General features: G+C 44.1%; 1 protein-coding gene across 4 annotated transcripts in view; it reads left to right on the forward strand.

Moving 5' to 3' along the window:
* Positions 1-486: 486 nt before the first annotated feature.
* The window catches only part of LOC122827152 (histone deacetylase 4-like), a 57,100-nt gene continuing 32,173 nt past the window's right edge, over positions 487-25,413 (forward strand). Inside the window, exons 1-3 of one of the 4 annotated variants that reach the window (XM_044109757.1) lie at positions 487-750; positions 5,049-5,410; positions 20,488-20,556. In XM_044109757.1, the coding sequence (XP_043965692.1) occupies positions 5,389-5,410; positions 20,488-20,556 (91 nt within the window). In that variant the 5' untranslated portion in view covers positions 487-750; positions 5,049-5,388. Of the gene's footprint in view, positions 751-5,048; positions 5,411-20,441; positions 20,557-24,755; positions 24,901-25,413 lie in introns of those variants that run through there. The other 3 variants (XM_044109759.1, XM_044109756.1, XM_044109760.1) reach the window with 3 other exon arrangements.

The raw sequence follows: 25,413 nt of genomic DNA on the forward strand, positions 1-25,413 counted from the left end.
ACAGTTGTTGTCATTGGCAACCTTCACCAGAAAGGCAAACCACAGAAAGTTACTGCTAAAGAAGCCGCAGAGGGCTTTATTGAGTGAAATTAATGGGAAGTTAAGTGGAAGGAAAAACTGTTTAAAAAGAAGGAAAAGCTACAACGACACAACGCAAAAGGAGCCCAAACCAACCATCCACCACATAATTACTCTCGCCGCTGGCAGACATTGAGGTCAAAATATCAGTGAAATTTTTATTTCCCGAGAACATCTATGCCAATTAATCATCACAATTAACAGAAATAAACGTCAGAAACATATGACTGCGTGTGTTATTGACTTGAACTAAAGCAACTTTCTGACAATATTTGGATTTATTTGAGGAATATTTGGCCAAATAAAGTTTGTGCCGACTCCATGCTATTGTAAAACACACATTACTATACAAAGTATTTATTTTACTTTATTTATTTATTTTATTAAAAGCATAGTGATAATCTCCAAACAGAACCGAGCCCTGGACAGCGGCAGATGGGCCCGTTTTCATCCGGCTGACCCCGCCTCTGGTAGATGCAGGGGCGCTCCATGTGACGCTGGGGCTGTAACAAAAATCCAGTATGGCGGAATCTGTCAGGAGATGAATTTTCTTTCCCCGTCCGCGCCCCCCTCTCCATCCCCCGTCGGAGTCTCTAACATGGGAGAGGAATAAAAGGCAAACCGAGCGGGAGACACGTCGGGACGCCTGGCCCTCCGCCTGGCCCGTGTTAGGTGAGCCGGTTTGTGCGCCGTGCGGATGAACGTGTGGCCGAGCTGCGCCGCGTTCATGTTGGTGCTCCGCCAGGGATGCGATCCACACACAGGGATTCATCAAAACAATGTCCGGCTCAAGTTTCCGCTTCGCTTTCGTTTTCCACGGCTGCGTTTCAGCGGCCGTCCGTGGGTCTGAGTCGTGTTTCAAGGCGGTAGGAGTTATTTCACCTCTTTTCGGGGAATTAAGCCGTCGTTTTGTTTTTTTCTTTTCGTTTTTGTCCGGCTACGGTTTGTTGCGCTGTTGCGGGCGGGAAGTGAGGGACGATGTTTATTATGCCGATTGTTGCTGAGCTATTTATAGAGCAGAAGCGAGCCGTGGGCTTTAGCGTAAAATACAGAGTGAAAACACTTCTCCGGAGCCATTCTGGCCGGACTGCTGGCATGGAAAAGGTGTAAAACTGAGGTCCAGGCCCGGGTATTTGTGTGTGAATGGTTCGGGATGGGCGGTGGTAATTCTCTGCATGCGTCAATCTTTTTTCTTTTTTGTGAATGGGGGCGTACGGACTGTTAAAGCTGTTAAAGCAACATCTGAGTTGTAGATTGTGGTGGGTTTAAAAGCGCTGCTTTGCTCGTGTTTCTGCAAATATTGTGCAGAGGAAGTGCACTTTCTGTCCTTGTTTGTCAGAGAGTTGTGTTTTGTACTGGAAACAGGCTGAGTGAGTGTGAGCCCCCTGTTTTTAGGGATGGGGTTACAGAAAGCTGTGTCATCTACTATCGGTCCACCGATGCATTTTCTTATGTGGCTTATTCCGGTTCCAAATTTTGACGTTTGAAGCTGATATATAACATACATTTATTTGTTTTAAACGCATAAATTAACAGTAGAAGTTTAATAGATTTTAAAAAGGAGATATTTTTTTTTCTGATTAAGCAGTTTAGTTCTGATATACATTGGTTCCACTTTTGCTACCTCCTGGTCATACCGTCATTTCGTACTCACGATACAACGGTATGTTGTATCGATAAAATCAATTTTCTTTAAGTTGTATTAAAAAGTTGTAAGTTGGTTCACTTGGTAACCTACAGAAGTTACTATAAAAATATTAAAAACCAGTAATATAGATTGAATTTATTCAGCACTTGGTTGTTTCATACTATTCATAACAGTTTACTCTGCAAACAAGTTTTCAAAATTCACTCTTCGTTTATTCTTCAAATTATTTGTAATCCTTATGTTTGTCAGTCAGTGCAAGTGCATAAATGTGACTACAAATGAATGTGTTTTATTTCTCATTTTTATGAATGTTTATCCACATAATTGACATCAAGGCTGCAGGTGTGTAATACATGAAGTAGGATGAAATTAAAGATTCTTTGTTTGTATCTACAAAACAGCACCATTTGTGTAGGAATGGGGGTACAACGTATGGAAAAAAATACTCCAGAGTCTGGAGTATTTTTATTATGGCACTGCTGCTTTCTTCTCCTTTGCTATTTTGTAGAGGAGCTACATCCACGTAGCTTCATTGTTTAATTTATTTTATTTTTATCTGATGGTTAAGTCTAATTGCACAATTTCCACATTTAAAAAATAAAAAAGGAAAAAGAAAAACACCAGATCTCATATTAACAGTACATGCACCGATTTGGAACAATATCAGATATTAATATCGCTTTTATGTCCAATAACCTATATTGAATTGTAACTTGTGTATACACCTTTTGAAAGAACACTTTAAACAATTACTTTAAATCATTTGAGATATTTTAGCTTCTTGTGGTGATTTATTCAAACAAGTTACTGTCAGAACAAATAAACCTCTCGTTCTGATCGCACCTCTTCACATAAACCTTAACACAGATCATTCAAAGTAAAGTTTCTGTAAACTGTTGCGTGCTGCAAGGACGTCTGGGCTTTTTATGTCAATATAAAACATCAGAACTTTTCAGGATTGACTTTTTCTTCTTTTGAAAAGCAAGATATCATCTGATAAATGTTTGATACAGTTATTTAGTTTTTTTAATAAAAAAAAAATTGTTAAAATTTAGAGCAAAATGTGAAGCAATTTGCATCTCTGTGCCAGTTATTCACCCAAAGACTGCACTGTGATCAAAATATAACTAAATGAGAGTTTGTTTGTTTGTTTGTTTGTGAAAAAACAAAGCAGTTCTATTATTGGATTTGACATGGCTGCACAGGGTGTCACACTTATAGTCGTTATTGTTTGAAGTTTTATTCGCATTTCATGTTTTTCATGCAGAATTGCAGCTTCTCTGTGATGTTTAGGTCATTTTCCACCTTCCCGTTGCTCTCTCTGAGTGCTTTTCCGTCATTGCCACACTTTGGGCTGCAGGGCATGTCTCCCCAGTTCTGTCACCCTGCATCAAGCCAACGCGTCCTGGGGGACAATGGTCTCGGACGTTTGCTTTAATGCCCCCCTCCCTAGACAGATGAGATACCCTGGGAGAATGGCGTTTCACCCAGCTTCTCCCTAAAACCCGGCGACACACATTGAGGATCCGAGACCCTCCCCTTCCCAGCTCTGCCCCTTCATCACAAAGTGTGCGTGCACTGTGCAGTGACCGACTTTTTTTTTTTTTTTAGGAGGGGCGGGGGGACAGTTTGTCCTGCGGCTGCACCAGTGACGTGCGGTGAGGTTCATAGCTGGTGAGGCACTGACGTCATCAGAATCAGATTTGCAAATAGATGCATAGATTGACAGCAGTTTACAGGTTATGTTTCACTTCTGCATCCTTACACATACAAACTGTAGCTCACAAAACACACATTTCCTTAAAAAACAAAACAAAATAAATGTCAAAAGTCGGGATAAGCGAGAGGGAAAAAAATCACTATCTCTATTATAATCTACCGCTGCACTTGACTTGCTTCCCGAATCGTTTAGCCTAGCTCGCTGTCACTTACTCGGCAGTTGAGGAGTGAACAAGACGAACGTGTGGGATCTTGAGCGCCCCCTGCCATGAGGCAAGAGAACTGCCTGCCTCACCTCGAACCTGTTCTCTGCCGTTTATAATCGCTCATTACACGAAACACGTTACACAAACACAGTTGGTGACAAAAAGCACTGTACATTATATACATAAGCTAAATTATTGGAAATAAGTTCACATATTAAATTTGTTTAAACCATTTTATTGACGCCGTACAGCAACATGCTCTCTCCGCTTAGCAGCCAGCGCAGAGCCAGGGGTTGCGCAATCCAAGGTGAGGCAGAGCTCGCTGCTGCCTCACCGGCATCGCTTCCAAGCATTTGAATGAGAAAATAAGAAAATTCAGCGATTTTGAACAAATAAAAATCGAAATTGGTGAAGCTACATGAAAAATAAATATTTTTTAGTACAAACCACCGGATGAATATAACAATTTAAATTACTTTATGATTATATATTTTCTTTCTTTCCATGATGGCTGGTGAGGCACTGCCTCACCTGCCTCCCCTGACCGCACGTCACTGGGCTGCACTGTCTGGCCCCTCTTGTCTTGAGACCAACCCCCAGCCTTTAATGCACACACACACACACACACACATCCGTCCTGCTTCGAACAGCCTCAGAGACCCTCTGCCAGGGAGTAAACATCCACGCCACCCCGATCCCCTCTCCCACCTCCACTCCAACCTCCCCCCGGGGCAGTTCTACCCCTTCTATCTGTGGTGCTGCAGGGTTAACCACTGATTACATCTGACACTTAAGCTTTGGGCTCGAGGGATTCAGGTTCCCCCCCGTTACGTCCTAAAGAACATTAAAGTACAAGTATTTATTATCAATAACAACAAAGCAAAACCCTTTCCAAAATAAAAAGTGGATAATAGTTGCAATTTGGGTCATTTTGTACCCAAAAAAATTCTATTTCACTTAAAAAACACTTCCTCCGGGGTGTGCTGTGGTGGCCTTAGTCCTCGACGCAGCTGTCGCAGGTTTGATTCCCGGCCTGGCAGCCTTTGCCGCATGTCTTCCCCTTCCCCATTTTCTACTTTTTTAAAACTCACGTGGAGAAGTAAAGGTTTGATTTGAGCAGCAGAAAAGTGCCACACTTTTCTCTCTTTCACAGTTTCTTGCCCGTTTGCTCTGAAAGTTTTAGGAAACATTTTTCAATCAATAAACATAACCAAACTCTTTCCCTCCTTTAACTCTTCTCCAAATCCGCGGAGGCTCCATGTTTGACGCAGATTTTGCGAAAAGAACTCGACGGAAAACAGAACGGTGGACGCCGGTTCCTTTTGTTTACAGTAGGAAAGCTCCGACTGTTTTTAAAGAAGCAGTAACGACGCTGTGCTTTCTGTCCTGTCTCCTAGGTTTGATGCTGATGCTAGACAGCGCGCTGCCTCTTTTAGTGCAGCAGCCACATCATTAGGCTAATGGAGATTGGCTGCTGCTGCTGCTGGACGCCTGCTTCCAGTTTCCTGTTCGACCGTCCGGCGCGTTGGATCAGCCCGAGCTTGCATTTAAGTGGACACTCCCAGACGCCCTTAGTTTTGGCAGGATAACGGCCTCCCTGTGAATAATACTTTCATTACACACACACACACACACACACACACACACACACACACACGTTCAGCCCTGTTCTGCAGCACACAAACACACATAAACACAAGGAGCCGGCTGAACCGTGTGGACACCATCCTGACAGAGATGACCTCAAACAGCCACCAAGGTAAGACTTTTCAGACCTTTGGTGATTTTTTTTTTTTTAAGTTTTTTTTTTTTTATTGTTAGCCATATTGTTTGTAACATAAAATGTAAAAAAAACTCCCATCTCGTCACAAATTTGCATGAGCGAAAATATTTGCCCATTCTTCTACAGCTCAAACTCAACCAGACTGGATGGAGAGCATCTGTGAACACAATTTTTAAAGTCTTTCACTAGATTCTCGCTTCCATCTCGGGTCTGGGCTTTGACTAGGCCATTCTGATTACTTGTTGACGTAAGCCCTTCTGTAGTAACTCTGGTTGCATTTAGTGCCGTCAAATGGTAAATGGAGTGAAGTAAAGTGCTTTCGAAATCAAATCCGCTGACGATTACAATATTTTGACACGAGACAAAAACAAAGAGGTTTTAACCAGCAGTGTGAACTTAATCTGTACCATCTTGTGCTTGTACTCAAACATATCGACGTGGTTAGCCGTTGCTGCTAATGCGTTTTGTACACCAGTAGTTAGTTGGAATTATTACGCGTTTATTTACAGTTTGTTGCCTCATTTTGTATCGAAACAGATCTTTGAAACTAGTTTGAAACTGTACTGTGACGACTGCCTAGAGAGAAACCATCTTTTGGCTCCTACTTCCCAGATGGTCAGTTGGATGGGAGTCTTTCACTAGAATCCTCGTGATCTATTCCAGTCTGCTTTGGAAGACAGAATGACAACTAGAGACATTGAAGTGTCCTTTAAAACATTAATCCGTGCTTAGACAGAATTGTTCCACGTTGCATCATGTTCGTGCCGTTTTGGTTGTTTTGGCAACTTTTCTTTTAGTCTCTTGTTGAGGCTGTCTCAGTGAGACGTTTACAGGAGCGCTCTATTTTCATTTTACAAACTAGTCCATATTTTCATCTTCAACGCCAACGGGTTTGCTTGTGCCTCTTTCACTTTCATTTTTGTACTGTCCTCTTTGTTTTGGTGTCTTCTGCGTTGGCGTACGTTCCCATGCCAACTCCACGGCGACGTCCCGTATAGTTAGAAAATGTAAACTTTTTTTTTTCTCCCTTTTTTTCTAGTTAACTTGGTGAAATTTTACATCGATTCTGAATAACAGCACATGAGTTTCTTGAATCTTATGTGAAATTATATTTTTTTATTCTCCTTAATGTCCAGTGTTGCCGTTAGTAACCAGTCTAATGTATCTACACTTACCTTCCCATCAGTTCTGATCACATTTTCTAACCCCCATGATGAAAACCATCCCCACGGCATGATACTGCCACCACCATGTTTCACTCTTACAGTGAGTAGAAATACTTTTGCAGGGGCCTGTATATATTAAAATAGAGTTAATAAAAGCCTCTCGCTTCTCAGGTGGGTTAACATTGGATGGGGGTCCTCTGAGCCCCCTGATGAAATGTTCACCATTGCACGTCAAGTAACGAGCGCGTGGCTCCCCGCCGCGTTTTGCTTACTTGCAGAGACGGATCGCCGCTCACTAAAACGCAATAAAACATTTTAATCCGGTTTTATGGCGGCTAATAGGCTCAATTCAATATGAATGAGCTCCGGAGTGTGATAGCAGGTCCACAGCATCGTCTCATTAGGCGAGGCTCTTCTTTTACTCCCTGGCAGGCTAATGAAGCTCCCGTTCGGCAGCTTTGGCTCGCGTTTTAGCGAGCTGATAAACGGTTCCGTGACCTGCTGGCAGACGGAGAGGCTTTCGCCGCCTACCCCGGTCGCCGCGCTACCTGACGGCATCCAGCGTGTCGACTTTGCACACCTGGGAGTGTGTGCAGTTTAAATAGCACAGCCGAGGCAACCGTCACGCCTCCCCGGAGGGATGTGAGCGCCCTCGGCGTTCCAACGTCTCCTGAACGCACCGTGGAGGCAGAAAACTCACCTCGACAACTTCACCTGCGACCAGCTCATTTATTCTTAAGGTGAAACGCGAACAACCAGAGATGATGAAATACTTGACGCTGTATTGCAAATTATGATCTCATTTTCAAATAACAGCCAGTATTTTGAGGCCTTTATTGGTAATACATGTTGAAGTTTACAGCTGAGGAATGGCAGTAAGTAAATGTGCATTCGGCAGCAGACAAAGTATCAGGATGCTGATGTTTAAAATTCCTGCGACACGTCTCAGAAACGCTGCGCTGGTCCACGATTACAGTAGCGTTGCATCAGTTCCTCTCATTGTAGCTCTGTTGAAGTGTGCAGGAGCCGACTGGTAACCAGTTCAGTCAGCTTGGAGAGTGAAATGTTTTCCCTGTAGATCGGCCAGCTCGCCAGCGAGGTTCAATATGTGCAAGATGTGGACAATTATCCGGATCCACGTCAGCACAGGTGTACTAAACTGTTTGGGTTTGACACATATTTATTTGCTCTAATAGCAAAATCATAGTTATTTTTTTAAATGCTGCCAGTTCTGCATCTGACAATTTACTTTGACGATTAATTGATTTTTCAGATGTAAAGAAATTCTACAGATTTTTTTATTTAACCTATTAACCCTTTTCTATGCAGTATTAGAAACACATTAAAAGATGCAAATAAACAAATAATTCCTTTTTTAAAAATAAAACTAATCATTACTTTGCTATGCGACTTGAGGAATGCTGGATAGGACATATTTACAAACAAATATATTTCTCATCTTCAGTGCAAAATGTGTACATTTGACCCCACAGTAGGTTTAACTACAGCTCTGATTGTGAGTCTTTCAGCAAATGTTCTTCTTCTGAATCTCTACACTCCAATTCACCATTAATCAACTACTAATTGCTAATTTAGTTGATGGTTATTTAAATAATTGATTAATCCGATGAATCGTTTTGAACCCTAAATGGTTCCATTTAAAATGTAAAAAAATAAAAAATCACAGACTAAAACACTTTGTCACGTGTTTCTCCTTTAAACGGTTTCTGTAAAGTTTATATTGAATCATCAGAATTTTATTCTGTTCATCTGCTCCTGAATTTCTTTAGATCGGGGTGTGATGTGTTCCTGTTCACATGCTGTCAGACAACTTATAACAGTCTGGCAGCAATGAATCTTCCCTAAACATATGCTGCATGAATAATTTCCTGATTTAACAAAGGATGAAGATGTTTTTATCATAATTAGCTTATTCTAGATAGACTGTCTCAATTTTACCTTAATCTGCGTTTGCATTTCTGATTAGATCCTTGCTCTGGACGACCTTTAAAGCCTGAAAGTTTTGTCAAAATCCCTGTTTGGTAGGCGTCACGTTCCCACATCTCTAATAATACCGGTAACGTTAGACCCCTAAGCCTCGCCAAGTAACAAAAAATAAAAAATAAAAACTGTAAGAAAAACCTCGTCTTTTTTAAATAAACCGCCTCAGTCGCGTTCCCTAGCCGCTCTCGCTTTTTTTGTCCCAAATGCTCTGAGATAACACCTCCCCTTTATGCGAAGTCTGTAAAAAGAGCACAAAGAGTGAAATTGAATCGGCGTCCTGCCTTGAAGACGGTCAGGAAGCGTCGGCCTCGGAGCCGCTCGCTGTCACAACACAACGTTCAGCTCTTTTCTATCATTTCCCACGCTGCCCTTCCGCGACGCCTTATTTCCGCAGCTCTGCTTCCCAGCATCCAGGATCCACCTGCCGACCCTTTGCTCGCTCACCTCCGACAAACAAAAACGATCCTTTCGTCGGCGGCCGGGGAGACGTGGGGAGGGCGATTCATATTTCTCTCAGCCGCGTTGGAAAAGCCTCCGGAGGAGACGATCCGGGTCCTCAGAGAGCTGCCAAGGCGTGGGCGTCGATCTGAGGTGTTGCTTGTCTCGTTTTGAGCGACAGCTCGGAGACGCACTTGTTGGATGTTGGTGCGCACACTGGGAGACAGGAGGAGGCATCCAAAGACAGAGAAATGTGCAAAAGTGTGACCTCCGGGCACTTGTCAGGCGTCTTCCATATCTTACTTTTTTCGTCGGTGGGGATGTTGTGAGACAGAAGGGAGCGCAGGGTAAGCAGTCCGCTGTGTTTACACATCACATCCACAGAAACGGGGATTCACGGGAGAAATCTGGGAAAACATGGACTGAAGGATGGGGAAAAGAAAAAGATGGGAAAATTATGTGTACTACTACCTGTTCTTGTTCTTTCTTCCTACTTTCTGTTTTTGTTCTTCTATCATCCCATCCTTTTAAAACTCTAGAAAGTTGAGTGTGGAAAAGTCTGAAATTTCTATATAGAAAATCTGTAGGAACACTGACAACTCGTCCTAAATCCCTTTGAGTGTGTGTGTGTGTGTGTGTGCGTGTGCGTGTGTGTGTGTGTGTGTGTGCGTGTGTGTGTGTGTGTGTGTGTGTGTGTGTTTCTGCTGGATGTTTCTGAGCGTGCCTGCTTATGTGCCGTTTCTGTAATCTGTAAATGAGCTTACTGCAGCTCACTTTTTTTTCTCTCTCTTTTTTTTTTATTTTTCATCCAGGACTAATTCATTTTCTTTATTACAAAAGCGTTGGGATATTTAGATTTAATATCATTTACCATAAATCTTTTTCCCAGAAAAGGGAAATGCAAAGCGCTTTGTCGCTTCACCGTTTCTGGGAACAAAGGGGGTCAGGCCGACAAGACCTTTTAGTTGGCCTGCAGTGGTGATTTCTCCGTACACAGACAGATTTTGTTTATATTAGCCTACAACATTTGTTTTACATGCTAAGCATGCATCAGTGTTTGGGTAAATGTCATGCTGAAGATGAATTGCAGTAGCTAAAGGCTATATTTGGAGCACAAACCTGTGACAGACAAAGGCAGAACGAAAACGGCTGCTAATAAACTCTTGCTAGCTAGTTTGCAAGGGTAAAGGGTAAATGTCTTTCACCCAAGCAAAGGTTTTTCTTACATTTCGTTTTAAAAAAGTGTACAAGATGTAGAGATGATGTCATCAGGCTTGCAAGCTTCCACAGTCAAACACTGTTTTAGCATCATCAGACCACAGAACATCTCCACACAGGAAATGTTCTGCGCTCACTAGAAAGCTGTAATCTGGTGTTTGATGTGTCTTTTGGAGCGGTGGCTTCTTCTTCACTGAGCGGCCGTCCCTGACTGTACCAGCCTTATTTCGCTCTGGGTAATGATTGTCTCCTCCCAGCTGACTCAATTCTGCTGAGTGAGGTTGAACTGGACTTGTTGTTCAAACAGGAGCTTTACATTTACAGTTGAAGAAGTGAGTGAGTTAATGATTGACTGGATTATGACTCAGTTACACTTTTAACTGTTTCTTTTGCTGTCCATTGTCCTTTACTTAGAATCGACTGAACTCTAGTTACATCTGTAGGTGCTCCCTCTCATTCCCAGACTTATCAGTTCCTGTTGGCAGACGCCGTTTTTGGCCCTATCTCCACAAGGAAGGAGTCTTTGCAATATTTGTTTGCTACGCAGAACAAACCACAAATAGAAGATGTAAATTCCTGCAGCGCAGACGAAATGGAGATTCTGCCAGGTGGGGTATTAGGAAAAAACGACCCAAAACGAAGCAGCCCCACCACACGTTTTGATTGCGAGAATGATGCATGCAAAAGCGAGCTAACATGAAAATCAGGATTCAAAGAGAGCAGCCCTCAGGTGTCAGAGCAGCTCCACTAAAAAGGGAAGGTGATGCCATTAGCTGCCAGTGATTTGCTTTAGTCAGAAGTGAGCTAGCTTTCCAGGAAAGGCTGCATGGTGTCCCGCTGGAGTACAAGCCGGGCCCGCGTATGAGTCACACTCAGTGTGAGGCCTACGAGTAGCTGCTAAGTAGCTCCCATGGACCGTATTTGTGAATGGAAGGGTTGAACTTTAAAATCTTTGCATGTGGGAGGATGGGGGGGGAGAAAATTAAAGATTAATGTATTCCTCGAACGTTATCAAGCTGCAGCGGGACATAAACCGCGTTCAGATTAGATTTTTTTTTACATTTATTTTTTTTACAGCTTTATTGTGCTCGGGCCTGCGTGGGCGTGAAGCGCTGTTTACAGCTCTGAACTGTCGAACTTGACACAGTGCTCCTTTCCTCGAAGGCTCAGCTGTATCTAGGTTACAAGTACCAGTTTCTAGGTTTATATAGCAACAACACGAATTAGCCAGGAATATACAATCGTTGAAAATAAACATGAACAAGGAGCACCAGATGATTTAGTGCGAAACCAAGATTAAATTGTTCTCTCTTGGGTTTAGACATTTTAAGCAACTGCATATTTATGGCTTAGCAAAGCTGCTTGTATTATAGCACAGACAAAACCTTCAGACTCTGGTTTGATGGATTCTTTCCTGCTTTGATGCAGTTCTCCAGTTTTAACTCCACCAAACCAGCTTCGCTTAGACAATGTTTTCATTTGCAACGCAACAGTCAGGCTTGAAGTCTCGCCGTTGTTACCACAGTAGTTTTGAATGTTGAGTCGTTTGCAAGGATTAAAGCAAGAGCTGGGAAGTAATTAGTTACCTTTACACAGTTACTTGAGTAACTTTTTGTTGAAAAATTTTGATGTTAGGAGTATTTTTATCATTTACTTTTACTTGAGTAATTTTACTGCAAAGTATTTCTGCTCTTATGTGAGTACAATGTTTGGGGTACTCTGCCCATCTCTAATCAAAGCAGTAAAAAAAAAACAACATAATCGCAAACCTTTCTCTCTCTGCCGTCTGGATGATTTGACCTTTTGAACTCCTAGATTGATGAAATCTATAATTTCAGACCACAAAGGCTTCACAGCCACGCTGCGTTCACCAGTACTCATGGTACACTTGGTGTTCTTTCCAAATAAGCTGATATATTGGTTGTTTTACATTAAATCCCAAGTAATTATCCCAAACAAAAGATGACAAAAGCGGTTTGGAGGCACCAGCCAATAGCGTGTCTAGTAGCACTGCATTAATAAACTCTTCTTTAAAGTTTAAAGTTCTTCCGTTGACATGGCAGCGACTGAGAGTTTTCTCTTCAAATCTCAAGCTGTCAGTGAACTGTGTAGGATTAGTTTCCCTCTATAAGGGCAATAAAATAATCGCCCCCCCACCCCCACCCCCACCCTGGCCCTCCGCCTCTTTTTTTTATGACCAGCTGTTTTGAAACCAATGCTGGCGACACCCTCTACCTTACCGCACTCATTGGTAAAATAAATAGTCTGCTGCAGATCAGTAAACAAGCCTAATTAAGTACTTGGCTGAAGAAAGTTTGATTTACAGCAACATTTTCAGTCTTCTTAATCCATAAAATTTGCACTTTAACTTTAAAATGTACACATAAACCTCTGTTTTATATGTATGTTTGCTCCTTCTGAGTAAGGAAATATAGTTTGTTTGTTTTTGATTTATTTATCACATGCTCAAATTTCACTGGTGTGACGTGGATGTGGAGCCCAGCGCTGGCGGGGAGGCGGGCGTAATGAATAAACTTTGATTTAATTTGAAGCAAAGCAAACAGGCTGTTAAAAATAACAGGAATCCAGGCCTGACAGCACAAGCAGGACCAGGGACAACCTGCAGCCCAGGCATCTGAGCGAGAACAAAGTCGGGGAGTATTTCTGCCATTTATGGCGAGAATAGAAATCACAAAAGGTAGAAGAGGTGTAGTCATTGGCGACTGTTGGGAGGAGGAGGGAAACCAAGGAAACGGACTGAAGGAGTGGAACAAGCTTTCAGCGGCTGTAAAGTTCGTCCCGTCGTCTAATTGTGATAAGATAATTAAGCAGCTTCCTAGTGTGTGTGCAACTGTTAGCCAACTCTTACCATTTGGCCAGCGGGGAGTTTTCTCAGAAAGGCAAAGGGACGCGGTGCTGACGTAAACCGTCTTCCAGGCAAACCGGTGACACTAACGCACGCTCTCACCCTTGCGTGGCGATTTTTCCCTCCCGGCGAGGAAGCGCCGACCCGAGGGAAGTGCCGCGGTTCACCTCACGGGTCTCCCTATAAACACTTCCTAAAGAAAGACGAGGCGTGTCTTAGTAATTTCCAGGTAATTGCTGTCGTGACCAAATGTTAATCTTGCAGGTTCATCAGGGCACGCGCTCGTAAAACTCCCAAACCGAAACGCCGCAGCCTGGCAGTCCTGGATGATGCTGTCTCGCTGCAGTGGGGGGGACAGAAAGATTTATTAGCTTTCATTTTTATTTGAAAAGTATTAGATTGTGGTTTTTGGCAGCCAGCTGCTTCGTCCGCTAATCTCTCCAGAATAATTTGATGCCACATTTTTCTTCCCCTTTCAATCCGTCTTTTGTACTGTTTTTGGATCTTACCCACATCCTTGACAAACATCGCAGTACAGTATGCACACAGATCTCCAGATGGCGATACATCTATGTTATGGATTTGCTTTTTATTACACCTGCCAGATACTATTAGGTAGCGGCGTGGAGATTTACAGAGCGGTCTGAGGCTGGAGGATGAGAGCTTTTCCACGACGACGGCGCCTTGCAAAAGTATTCACACCCACTATATCACATTTTTTTCACACCACAAACACAAACAGCCGTGTGTTTTGATAGGATTTTATGTGATGGACCAACACAGAGTAGTGTGTTATTATGAATAAAACCCCCTTTATAATAATACACTAAAATAAAATGACACAACAGCTCTCAGAGCTCCTTTTAACTCCAACCTGAAGGAGATCTTCTAAGTTCTGGTGCGTAGTCCGTAACAAAGTGAAAGTTTATTGGGTTTATAGCAGGCGAACTTATGTATACTTAATACACTAGGTTATCCTAGTATATATACTACGTTTTGTTGGTATATCACAAAAATGTTCTGTAAAATTGAGGAAACGTTTCAGGAAATGGAAAGTTAGAGGGAATTTTTGTATATATATATTTTTTCTTTAAAACAACGGTTCTCTCATCCCTTTTTCCACTTTGGCTCCTTTCACTGATGCAACTCCCCCCCCCACCCCCCTGGCTCTTCATCCCCTCCTGCAGCTGCGTGCGATCACACATCAGGCCGGCGGAGTCCGGGGCCGAACGGGTTAAAAGCTTTCACTGCAATAAAAAGGGCCCGGCTTATCCCTGAGTCTATTTTTAGCAGCACGCACACCAGATATGAGCACGTGTGCATGTGGTGCACAAACAATCATTATTTTTGGTTCTCTTCCCTCTCCTCCTCCCACCATCGTGTTGATTCTCCCCCTCATGATCGAGCGGTTTGCTGCTGCAAACGGAGGACGAGGGCACGCATGACACAAACTCTGGCCCCTTTTTTAACATTTTTTGATTTCGTTTCAGTGTGTGGTAGGTGCACACGCCTCGCCGTGGGTAATTTCAGCCCTGACTGTCATGTTTCTCAGCTTGTTCACTTGTGGAGACATGTTGTTTCTCTCTCTAAAAGCCAAATTACCAAAAAAAATGGTTGCAAAATACTCTGTGGCGTGTTCCCACAATGCCGCACCCTCTCTCTCTCTCTCTCTCTCTCTCTTCCTCTCTCTCTTTCTCTCTCTCTGTCTCTCTCTCTCCCAGAGACAGGAGTTTCCAGCCAGCCAGACAGTTCGTCCGCTCCGTCCTCCCATGTGCCACCGACTTGGCTGAACATGATCAACTGTCCATCAGAGGACAAACCCAGGGGGTCTCTTGTCCAAACGGCGTGCACAAGCCCCACTTTGTCCTTGTGCAAGCAAGGCACGGCCTCACCCAACCCCCCCTCCGCCCATCCCGACTCCCAAAAACAAACACCTAATCATGGCATTTCAACCCCAAATCATTAGAAAAGCCTTGTGTTTAATTGGTGTTGGGACAAAGACAGCGGAGAGTGAACATGAGCTAATGAAAGCAGCGGGACGCGTCCTTTGTCCCCCGCGTCTTTTGTCTCGACCCAGCCGAGAAACGGGATACACTGTGTTCTGCCAGCGAGCTGTCGCCGGCAATTATGGTTCACACCGCTTCCCCGGAACCCAATCCCCGTGCCTTTTGACACGGTGCTGCATGCAGCGATGTGCGCAAAGTATGAATGTCTGCCCCGTCCAGCAGGGAGATGCTGAAGTTACGCAAGCAGATTAAAGATGATCTTTAGTAGAAAACGGGGGGCAGGTGGGGGAGACAGAGAGAGAGAGAGAGAGAGAGAAAAGCAAAAGTTGAGACAGATATTAAATGTTGCACCTGTTACTCTGAGTGGATAGTAGGTGCAGGGCCACTATGAACAACTGCGATAGCGTGGGCGTTTGTTGTTGTAAGGCAATCGGTACAGCTAGCGAGTTTTTCCTGCACTTGCATCACAGGTTTCCTAGCAACCGTTTGTGGTATTAGCTCGGATGCTCATTAGGAAATCAACTGAGCAAATATGAGCTATTTATACGAGGCGCTCTGCAGACAAAAACGAGATGATGAATTTAAAAAAAGCTGTTGCTTTGAAAACGCCTTTTTTTTTCTTCTTCTTTCTTTTATTAAATTGAAGGCCATTTTTAAGAAGTGGAAGAAGTAAGAGATTTTTCAGAATAAGACTAGAAAAAGCTTGCTGGGTTTTTTTTTTTATCTGCTTCCAATCATTTGATTAAAAGATTTAAACAAAAGAAAAGCTTTTACGGTAGTAAAATTGGGATTTTAGCGACTACATCAGCTCTGCAACTAAACAAACAGCTGCTTCAAATCTGGAGCGTCACAGTAAGGCAATCAGTCCCAGCTTTGCGTTTTGCTGCATTTTAAGTTTACGAGATTAAAGTAAACTTAAAATGCAGCAAATATGTACAAAAATGTCCATTTTTGTACATATTTCACAACATTTAAAGAAAACTGTTAAGATGTTTTCTTAACAGAAAGTTTCAAGTCTTATTTCCTTGAATGTTTTTGCCTTTCTTTAAATATAAAACAGTGTATCAGTTAAAATATCTTCTCCTTCAGTAGAAGGTCTGCACATAATTGCAGATATCAGATGGGAAATCTGCCAATTGGATGTCTTGGTTGCCGTTCTCCTTATTTGCTGGCATTTATGAGAATAATTGGCAAAAATGCAAAACAAAATATATTAATTGAAATCACATAAGACACAGAGGCAGTAGTTGTGACTGTGGAATATCTTAAAAGGAGAAATATGAGTCATTTTCATGCCAATTTAAGGCTTTTTTGGATTAATTGGCACTGTTACCAATTAACTGGGATAGAGCAAACTGGAATTCTCCATGCTTTTTATGCCAATAAGGAAAATGTACTGAAAATGCATCCATTTATTTCAACATTTGCAACATGACTTTGTAGGAAATGGCGTCCGACTTATTTCTAACCGCGTTGCGTTAGGGACTAAGTAAAGTGTTCAAATCTCACATAAAACCCTCAAGATTAAATTGTTTGGGTGCATTTTGGAGACTTCAAACGTTTGGCTTCCAATGAGCAAATAAAAAATTATGTCGGAGACATTAAGCAAAGGAGAACTACAGGGTTTTTTTGTTTGTTTTTCATCCAATCCCGCCTGAGCTCGTAAATTTCCAGTTTTTTAAATGAAAGCGCCGCACTCTCGCCAGCTTAAATTATGAATGCGCTTATAAATTTCACACAACTTCCCGCCCCCTATTGAAATGTCACAACCATATTAGATTCATAAATCTGAGCCGCACGCTTCTGTCTCTACTAGTTTTGCTTAAACTTCTCCTCTGCAGCGGACGCGCAGCAGATGCCTGCAGTGTAATTACCGACTTCCAGTTACTTTTTGACTTTATGTCAAATTCAGACTTTCACAGAGAGGCACAGGGAAACGGCAAATTGCATCACTGGTGTTTTGTTTTTTTGGGGGGGTTTTTTCCCTCCCCAGTACGAAACCAGGGTCAGACCGTTGCTTCCTTCCAAACGTAAACCAGCGGAGGCTCACGCAGGGGTCACCCATTCTCCTTTATCAGTCGCCGTGACGTCAGGCGGTGCCCTCGGGAAGCGAATTTGCGCCCCCGGAGGAAAAGCGCTCTTCAAGGAGAGGCGTGTTTGATTAATCGTATTGTTCCTGTCTGGTTCACCTTGCTCGCCGGAGTCACCCTGGACGAAGCAGCCAGAACGGAAGTGCACTGAATGTAATGAGGCCGGAGCATCCTTCCTTCCTCCCTTTCTCCGTCCCTCTTTGTAAACGCTGCGCTGCCGCGGACAGACGTCTCATTCTCATTCCTGCTGCGTAACAAAGGCCTCTTTCAACAAGGCCGAGCAGAGACCGGGTCAAGTCCCTCCCCCCCCACACACACCCCTCTTGTTCTCCCTGCTCATCATAAGAAAGCATGTTTTTCACGGAGTGTGGGGGGGAAAGTAGCTGCATTAGGTTGGGATGACTGACTCTCCGCCCGAGGGTAGCGGAGGCTATTTTTAGCTTCCCGTCTTCCCGATGCTTCCCCACTGGGAGCCGGAAGATAGGAGGAACGACAGAAGGAGTGGGAGAAAGATAAGAGAGAAGGAGGAGGAGGAGGAGGAGTGGAGCTGCTGGGGAACTAGGCTGCATTTAAGATTGATGGGGCTTGTTGTTGTAGGTTCCGTCTTCTCTTGTTTTGTGCCGTTTCCGGCTTCGTTTTCAGTCTGCTGCGAAACTATTCACACTCCGTAGAGTCGCCCCACGTTTTGCTTCGCTGCGGCCGCAAACGCCATCGGACTTCACTGGCAGAGCGATGCAAAGTAGTGCAAAGTCGAGCGACGGTTTTTCAAAAAGTGTTTTGGTGTTCACAGCTCTTTATTCCAATACTCCTCAATTAAAAGCAGCCGAATAATCCAGCTTTGTTTCAGGTCTGTTGGAGATCAACATGAAGGCTGAGGATCATGACTGGTTGTCATGGACGCTCCAAATCTGGTCTTTGGGGAGGGAGTGGCAAGGAAGCTAACCTTGAACCATGGTGGAGGCAGGGTCATGCTGTGGGAGACGATTTCTTTAGCTGGGGACAGAAAAACTGTTAACACTTGATAATAAAATGGAGGTAAATTAATCAATGTTGCTCAATACAGATTTATTTATTTATTTTCTGCACGATGGTTCATGTTCATTAAATGCGTCCCGCAGAATAAGAACGCTGTCGTCACATAGCAACGATGGAGTCGATTAAAGATCAGTTTCAAAGTTTATTCAGCCATGATGGGAGCCGACAGTATTGTCACAAAATCACAGCGCAAAGGAAGCTAACCAAAACAACGCCCGACTGATGGCAGCGGCCCTCTGTGGAGCGTCGACTGCAACTGCAGGAGGGAACTTCGTTTGGATGTGAAGTCGTGCCAAGAGTGGCGGTATTCTTATGCAGCCCAGTCAAAGGTCGGACATAAATGTAACGTTCTCACACGCTTTCCAACCAATCAGAGCTGGTTTGCAAAGAAGAATGGGCAAAAAAAACATCTGTTTGTAGATGAGAAAACATTTTTAGGACGAATACAAATTGCAAAAAACACAACAGTATTTTTGTCTGGTTTCTACTGCAAATATGTTAGTAGACTTAAAATAAGACAAAACTAACTTGCAAATAACTTTCTGGTTTTTAAGTTAATAACTCTAGTATTGTTGAAAAACCAGTACGCCATATTATGTCACCAGATCTTTTCTTCATCAGTACTAAGGATTTAAATCAATGTATCCTCCTGAAAATAGGCTATAAGCTCTTTTTGCTTTATTTTAGGTGGACTGAGAGAATTGCGGTAGAAACTAGACTAAAAATACTTCAGATTTTTCTGTTCTATCACATAATCTGTCCAATCAAACCCATTGAAACCCGAGGCTGCAGCCTGGCAGAATTCGAAACGGATCCTCCCATCCGTGTGGTAACAGCTCTTATCTGCGACCCGGCGGTTTGCACCGAAAGCCAATCCGTTTCCTCCAGCCAGCCGCATGCAAACACGTCCATCCTCTATCTAAGCGCGAGACGCAACCGGCCAAGTTGTGCGTAAAAGGCAGGGTGGATTTACTCCAAAGCCACAGGTGTCACCTCATTCCTTTGCAAAAGAAAATTCAACAGATTAAGTAAATAAATAATAATAAAAAATAAAAAAACACAGCCACCCTGACTGGGACCGAAGGGTTCACCTGTGCGTTCTGGATGCACCGCGTCTGCAGGATTCGGGGGTGGGTGTGGGGCTGCTACAACTAGGCCAAAATCGCTCATGCGAGGTGCCGCACAATCCGCAGTGAAAACGCATCCTCCAGCTTCGCAGCTAATTAAGCCCTGTGTATGTGCGAGGCTATTCCAGAGAGAGTTCCAGAAATAGACGGAGAGGCTGGCCGCCTGTTTTCCGCTCTTTTAATCCTCCAGAGGGGGTTTCACATGTTGTTGTTTTTTTTTCTATTTACCTCCAATCTAAAAGGAGTAGTTGCACGTTTGCGCCCCTCAGACGTCCATATATATATGGAATATATATATGAAACAGGTGCTTGTGGTTTCTAAAAATATTCATTTTCATTGTGATTTTTTTTTTGCTCCATTCTCTCCCCCCCCTCTGTCTCCACCCCTCCTTTTTCCTCTTCCTCCCCTCTATCCCTGATGCATCCTCCTCCTCCTCCCCTTCATCCTCATCCTCCGTGTCGCTCTGCTTTTTATAGCCATGTCTTCCCAGGGCTCAGCAGCTACAAAAGCCTTTTCATGTTGCCACTATAATTACAGCCTACACACACGGACATGCATGCATTCACACACACACACACACCTCTTTTGTGTCTGTATGTGTGTGCGCCGTGCGTGCTCTGCATGTGCTGTTATACACAAAAGGGTGAGCTATTTTTACCTCTCCCCCTCCCCTCCCCGCTCCTCTCCATCCCTCTCTCCGCTGCCGCCGCCGTTAGCCACATTTGCTATGCCGAGCACAGGCGCTATCAAACACACACCAAACCGACACACGAGCGCTGATGAGCGCGCTCAGCATCCCTCAGAATCGAAGCTTATCTGAGCGCTCCGCTCCGGTCCAAAGCATCCACCCCTCCCTCCTCCACCCTCCTCTTCCTCCTTCTTCCTCGCCGCTCATGGATCAGGCTGCAGCAGCAGTAGCAGCGACGGCGCCGCGGCACGTGCTCCCAGCCGTTCGGATGACCTGAAGCCCCCCCTTACTTTCTCTGTTTTTTTTTTTTTTTTTAAAGCAGTCGCATCGTCGCCGGCAACCAGCTTCCCCCCCCCCCCCTCGTCTCGATGCTGCGGACCATATTTGAAGCAGAATGTTCTCTTTCTCCCACAGAGGGAATCCTGGGGAAGGAGCAGTCGCTCGAGGTCCTCAAGACGTCGGCGCTCAACCACATCCCAACAGGTTGGACGATCCCTAATCCCTCTCTCTGCCTGTGTACATGTGTGTGTTTGGATGTGATTCCACTATTAATGTGCAAAAAAAAACAACAGGAAAAAAATAACATCTCCCGTTTTCCTACGCTGTAACTCCTCCAACACACTCCTCGTGTGTTTTATTTATTTATGCAGTCGGTTATCTCCCTGTGCCATTTTGCTGAATGAAAATCCGGAGCGCCGAAAACTGCCAACATCCCCAGCAAAACAAGCTATTGTGCAGGTCGCTGGTGTGTTTTGCTGCAAGTTCCTGACTTAGTTTGGGTCTCAAAACAAACGGAGGCGACTTTTTCTTGCAGCCGCTGTCGCTTTTCAGTGTGAAATAAGGAAAAAAAAGAAAAGCAGTCTCTTATGATGAATCCCCAAGTATTCCTGAGAACAAATGGGTGTTTTGTAGTGATAGTTGAGAAACTGGCGCGAGGAAGATGAAGATGCTGGGCACATTTTAGTTTTTTTCAGCCAGAGCAGAGTCCGATTCATAAATCCGGGCTCTCGGATCGGCAGCAGACCTGCTTGTTTTCTACACGCCTCCGGCTAGGGTGATGAAATATTGAAATCCACCGGAGCGTCTTCATCAGATATTCTGGAAAGCTGTTGTCTTGGATACGGAGCTGCCGAAGTTTCCGTGTTGTGACCCAAGAGTGTCTTTTTTTTTTTTTTTATCTCACACAGGCGGGAAAATGTAGGGTGAAGAGTTTTCCTGGTTTGGGAAGGAATAGAGAAGAGAAGATGGAGAAATGTTTCCATCTTTGGAGCAATAAATTGTTTGTAAAGAAAAACAAAACAACAACATTAAAGTTAGAAAAAAGTGCTGATGCGTTTGTGGTCGCACTCGTCCGGTAATCGGATGCTGGTGTCCGAACCGACAGCGCTTCTGTTTCTGGAATGCAAAGCTGCGGTTGCTGCACCTGCTGGGAGTCACACGAGTCAAAGTAAACACCTGAGTTTGGGCTCACACAAAGCAGCACAGATTGTTTTAAGAGCTTCCTCCACGTCGGATGTACAGCAGCTGGAGCTCGTGACCTTCTGCCAGAGCCCCGACTTACAGGAAGCTCCCATGCGATGAATGCGTCTCCAGTGCGGCTGGCTTTAGGGAGAGCAGGTTTACCGCTCTGCGTTCAGGTGGCGCCCTCTACCTCCTCCTCATCCTGCGTCAGCCCGGGCAGCGAGCTGTGACACGCTCCATTAGAGCCCTGCTGCAGAGGCCGAGAGGGACTGCCGCCTCCAGGTCCCTCTCCCATTCCCGCCTCCTTCCTCCTTGCTACAGAGCGCCGCTGCAGAGACGTCGCCTGACATTGTTAAGGCGGCGACGAGTCGGAGGTTACGCGCTCGTGCCAACCGGTTGGTTAGAAACGGCTCCTGTCATGGTGGAAGCTCTTAGGTTTAATGCTTTTAATCACGTGTGTCAAACTCAAGGCTCAGGGGCCAAATCTGGACCGCCATAGCTTTTAAAGTGGCCCTATAGACTCCAAAAAGACGCATAAACAGAACCTTCAAGGTAATATTTTACCAATCCAATCAAAGTTGTTTTTATCTGCACACTCAAATTTTTATGTTTCTGTGATCTCCAAAATGTACTTTTTTTTTTTTTGCACTAATTCATAGTTGAGTTTGTTGTTACCACATTTGGTTTAAGTGACGCTAGCTGGGTCTGTCATGATAGCAAATTTTGCTGGACGATAAATTGTCCAAGCAGTTATTTGCGATAAACGGCCATATTGTCTTTTTGAAACAATTTTCAAGTATGACAATGGTAATTGTAAAACTTACATTAATGACATAATCTCTTGCAAATATTTCTAAATTAGAACCACAAATTAGTGATATTTATTGTAAAAGACAAAAAAAAGCAACAATCAAAAGATTCTCAAGGGACTGAAAAGATGTTCAATATTATGCCATTTTAATAAGTACTTGTTGATCACAGCCACAGCTATTTATTAATATTTTAGAAGGGTGCTATTATATTTTGCAGGCATGTAGTATCATTTCATAGCACAATAAAGTTGCATCTAGTTACAGAAATCTATAATCTATATCAAATATCACTTAACAGAAATTTGATTTTGTATTTTAACACCTGGAAATTGGGTTTCTGTCTCTTTAAAAAGCTCTTTGAGAAGCTCGGCCTTCAGGAAGTCATCACAACATGACTATTCAACGTTTTTCACCAGCTTTGCACTGAGCAGCAGCTCCTATTATGAGCTCAGCTGATGCTCAGCTCCACCAGGCGTTTGCTAATTGCTGCTGGCTAGTCTGAAGGAGCTGAGTGAAGTTCAGAAACTTAAAAACTTAAAAACTAAAAAACTGGAGCTGCGCCTTAAAGGCCAGGTGTTTTGCACATTCAAATAGTTGCCATGGAGATAAAAGGATTAATCAATCAAAGCAACACTCCAGCTCTATTTTTGATGAGGGACTAACATTATAACAGGAGGTAAAACTAAAAAGAAAAGTCGGTTTTACGCGATACCGTCCCTTTAACAATCTGAAACGGGTTTTATCAATACATTCCGGCACAACCGGCCCTTTAAGAACCCTTTAAGGTCCCGTTCTGACCCAAAATGAAAACAAGAAAGAATGTCTTAGTTACGCGGCAGAAAGCTCCCATTAAAACTGAAGCGTGTGCTTTCTGCTGACAAGTCTGAGCTAAATCAGGCTGCAGATCAAAGGGGGAGCCTTTATTTAGAACCGACAAACTGAAACCGAACCCAGCTGCTGTCAGACAGGTACACCGGCTTTGTTGCGCAAGACTCCCTGGAAGCTCCCGCGGCTCTCCCCCGAGACGCCGTCTTTGTTTTGGTTTGGCAGCGAAGGCCCCTCACATTATCCTTTATCCCGCGCGCATCAGTAAACGGAGGAACATGTTTGACGTCAGCGGGCGACGACGGGGCCCAAATCAAAGCGGGTCTTTTCCGAGCAGCAGCCAGGTCATTCCCAGGAGCTTCTCTTTTGGCTAGAGGAGTTTGAGGTCCTGTTTTGTTCCTGTTTTGTTGTCGTTTGTAGGAGTGGGCTTGTTGATCGTCGATCAGGAAAAATCTTAAGATTTCCGCCGTTTGATTCGGTTTGGCCATCTGTGGTTTTGCTCTTGTGGTAAAAAACAAAATAAATAAACAAAGGACAGCAGACATTATCGTGTGGTAATAAAAATGATCTTTGCCAGGTTGTAAAATAATATAAACTTAACCTCCTGCGTGGAAAAACACAACCGATTCCACCCTGGAGAGATGTTTTGCAATAGACATGAAAAAAAGATGCTGTGCCGTTTTGTGCTTTAAAGGTTACTTTGGAGGCAGCACTGACAGTTTTAAAGCGAAACAAATCCACAACCGTCCCTTCAGAGCGTTATTTTCGACCTGGCATTGTCTCCGCGACGACTCTGGCTGAGCTTACTTGTAAAAAGGACTCGGGGAAAGTTAGTTTACATTCGCAGCTCCGCCGCAGCGGGAAAGGGAGAGATTGATCGCGCTTTTCTGGCCCACAGTTTGCTCAGCGAGTTGCTAAGCCTAACACTGTTTGTGCTTTCTTTAAACAGTCGGCTGACCGAGCCCCAGATGAACAATCAAGAGAGATCAGAAGCGGGATCTCTTTTTTTTTTTTTTTTTTTTTTTTGTATAGTTTATTACAAAGACCGACAGCCGCTTCCAAATGTGTCACACCAGAAGGTTCAAAACTTTCCGTCGGTGGTGCTTTTATGCCTCCGATTGACAAAAGCGTGTGGCTGCGAACAGAACGGAGTGTGAAAACTCATCTGCTCCGTTTCACCCTGAATCCATTCTGCTTGTTTTTCTGTTTGGGGGGCGGAGGTGGAAAAAAAAAAAGAAGGGAGAGGCTGTTGTTGTGATTTTGAGTTTGGGATGGGAACTGCGTGAAGTGAGTGGGAAAAGTGGGGGGAGTTGAAGGGGGAGGCTAAAAAGGGATTTCCTCGGCCTTAGGAGCAGGGAGAGCGGGTTGAGCGAGGCGAAAAGAGTAGAAAGGGTGAAGAGAGGGAGTGCTGTGTGTGTGTGTGTTTGTGTGTGTAAGAGAGAGAGAGAGAGAGAGAGCCGCTGGTTCCTGGAAAAGCTGCAGAATAAACAGGCTGCATGCCTGAGACTGCCCTGTGATGTCACCACTGGGCAAGCCGGGGACGAGGGGAGGAGAGAGACGGGAGGGAAGGGAGACACCCATCAGGTTAAGACCGGAGCAGGGGACGACGGAGACAGAGAGCATGAGGACAAGTCAAACGAACGCTGCTGTCATTCCCCCGCAACACACTGAAGGAAGAAGAGCAGAAGAGGAGGAGGGTGCGTCAGTGAGGAAGAGAGGACAGAGATGGGTAACGACACCACTGACTTCTTTCTGTAGCTCCGGCTTTTCATCTGGTGAGCAATTAGCACCGCCAGGGTGGCGGAGACGCCGAGCGAGGTGTGTTTACGGATCCGCATGCGTCGCCATCGATGAGTGCATCGTTTCAGAGACACCTCCCCCTCCACCTCTGAACATTTTGTGCCGGTGTTTTTTTTTGTTTGGGGGGGGAGCTGGGGGATAAAGTGAGTTATGGATTCACATTAACTGAGAATGCTGCGGCGCAGCTCTGACAAGTGCAGGTCTAACCCATCCTTCCTCGTTTCTGCTTTTCTATCGTCCCCAAAACCAATGTTTCCGATTGCTTTGCTTTTCTACCTGTTTGTCCCTAAAGGGCTTCAGATGAGGCATTGATTTGCAACCTTAATCTGCAGAGTGACTCATGCAGAATCAGGTAGGTCTATATTAGACTTTAATGGAGAAGCAACGCCAAAATTGCTGCCTATTGAAATCGGACAACTTTAAGCTTGATCAGCTCTAACCA

The sequence above is a fragment of the Gambusia affinis genome, linkage group LG24, assembly GCF_019740435.1.
Source record: "Gambusia affinis linkage group LG24, SWU_Gaff_1.0, whole genome shotgun sequence".
Taxonomy (NCBI): domain Eukaryota; kingdom Metazoa; phylum Chordata; class Actinopteri; order Cyprinodontiformes; family Poeciliidae; genus Gambusia; species Gambusia affinis.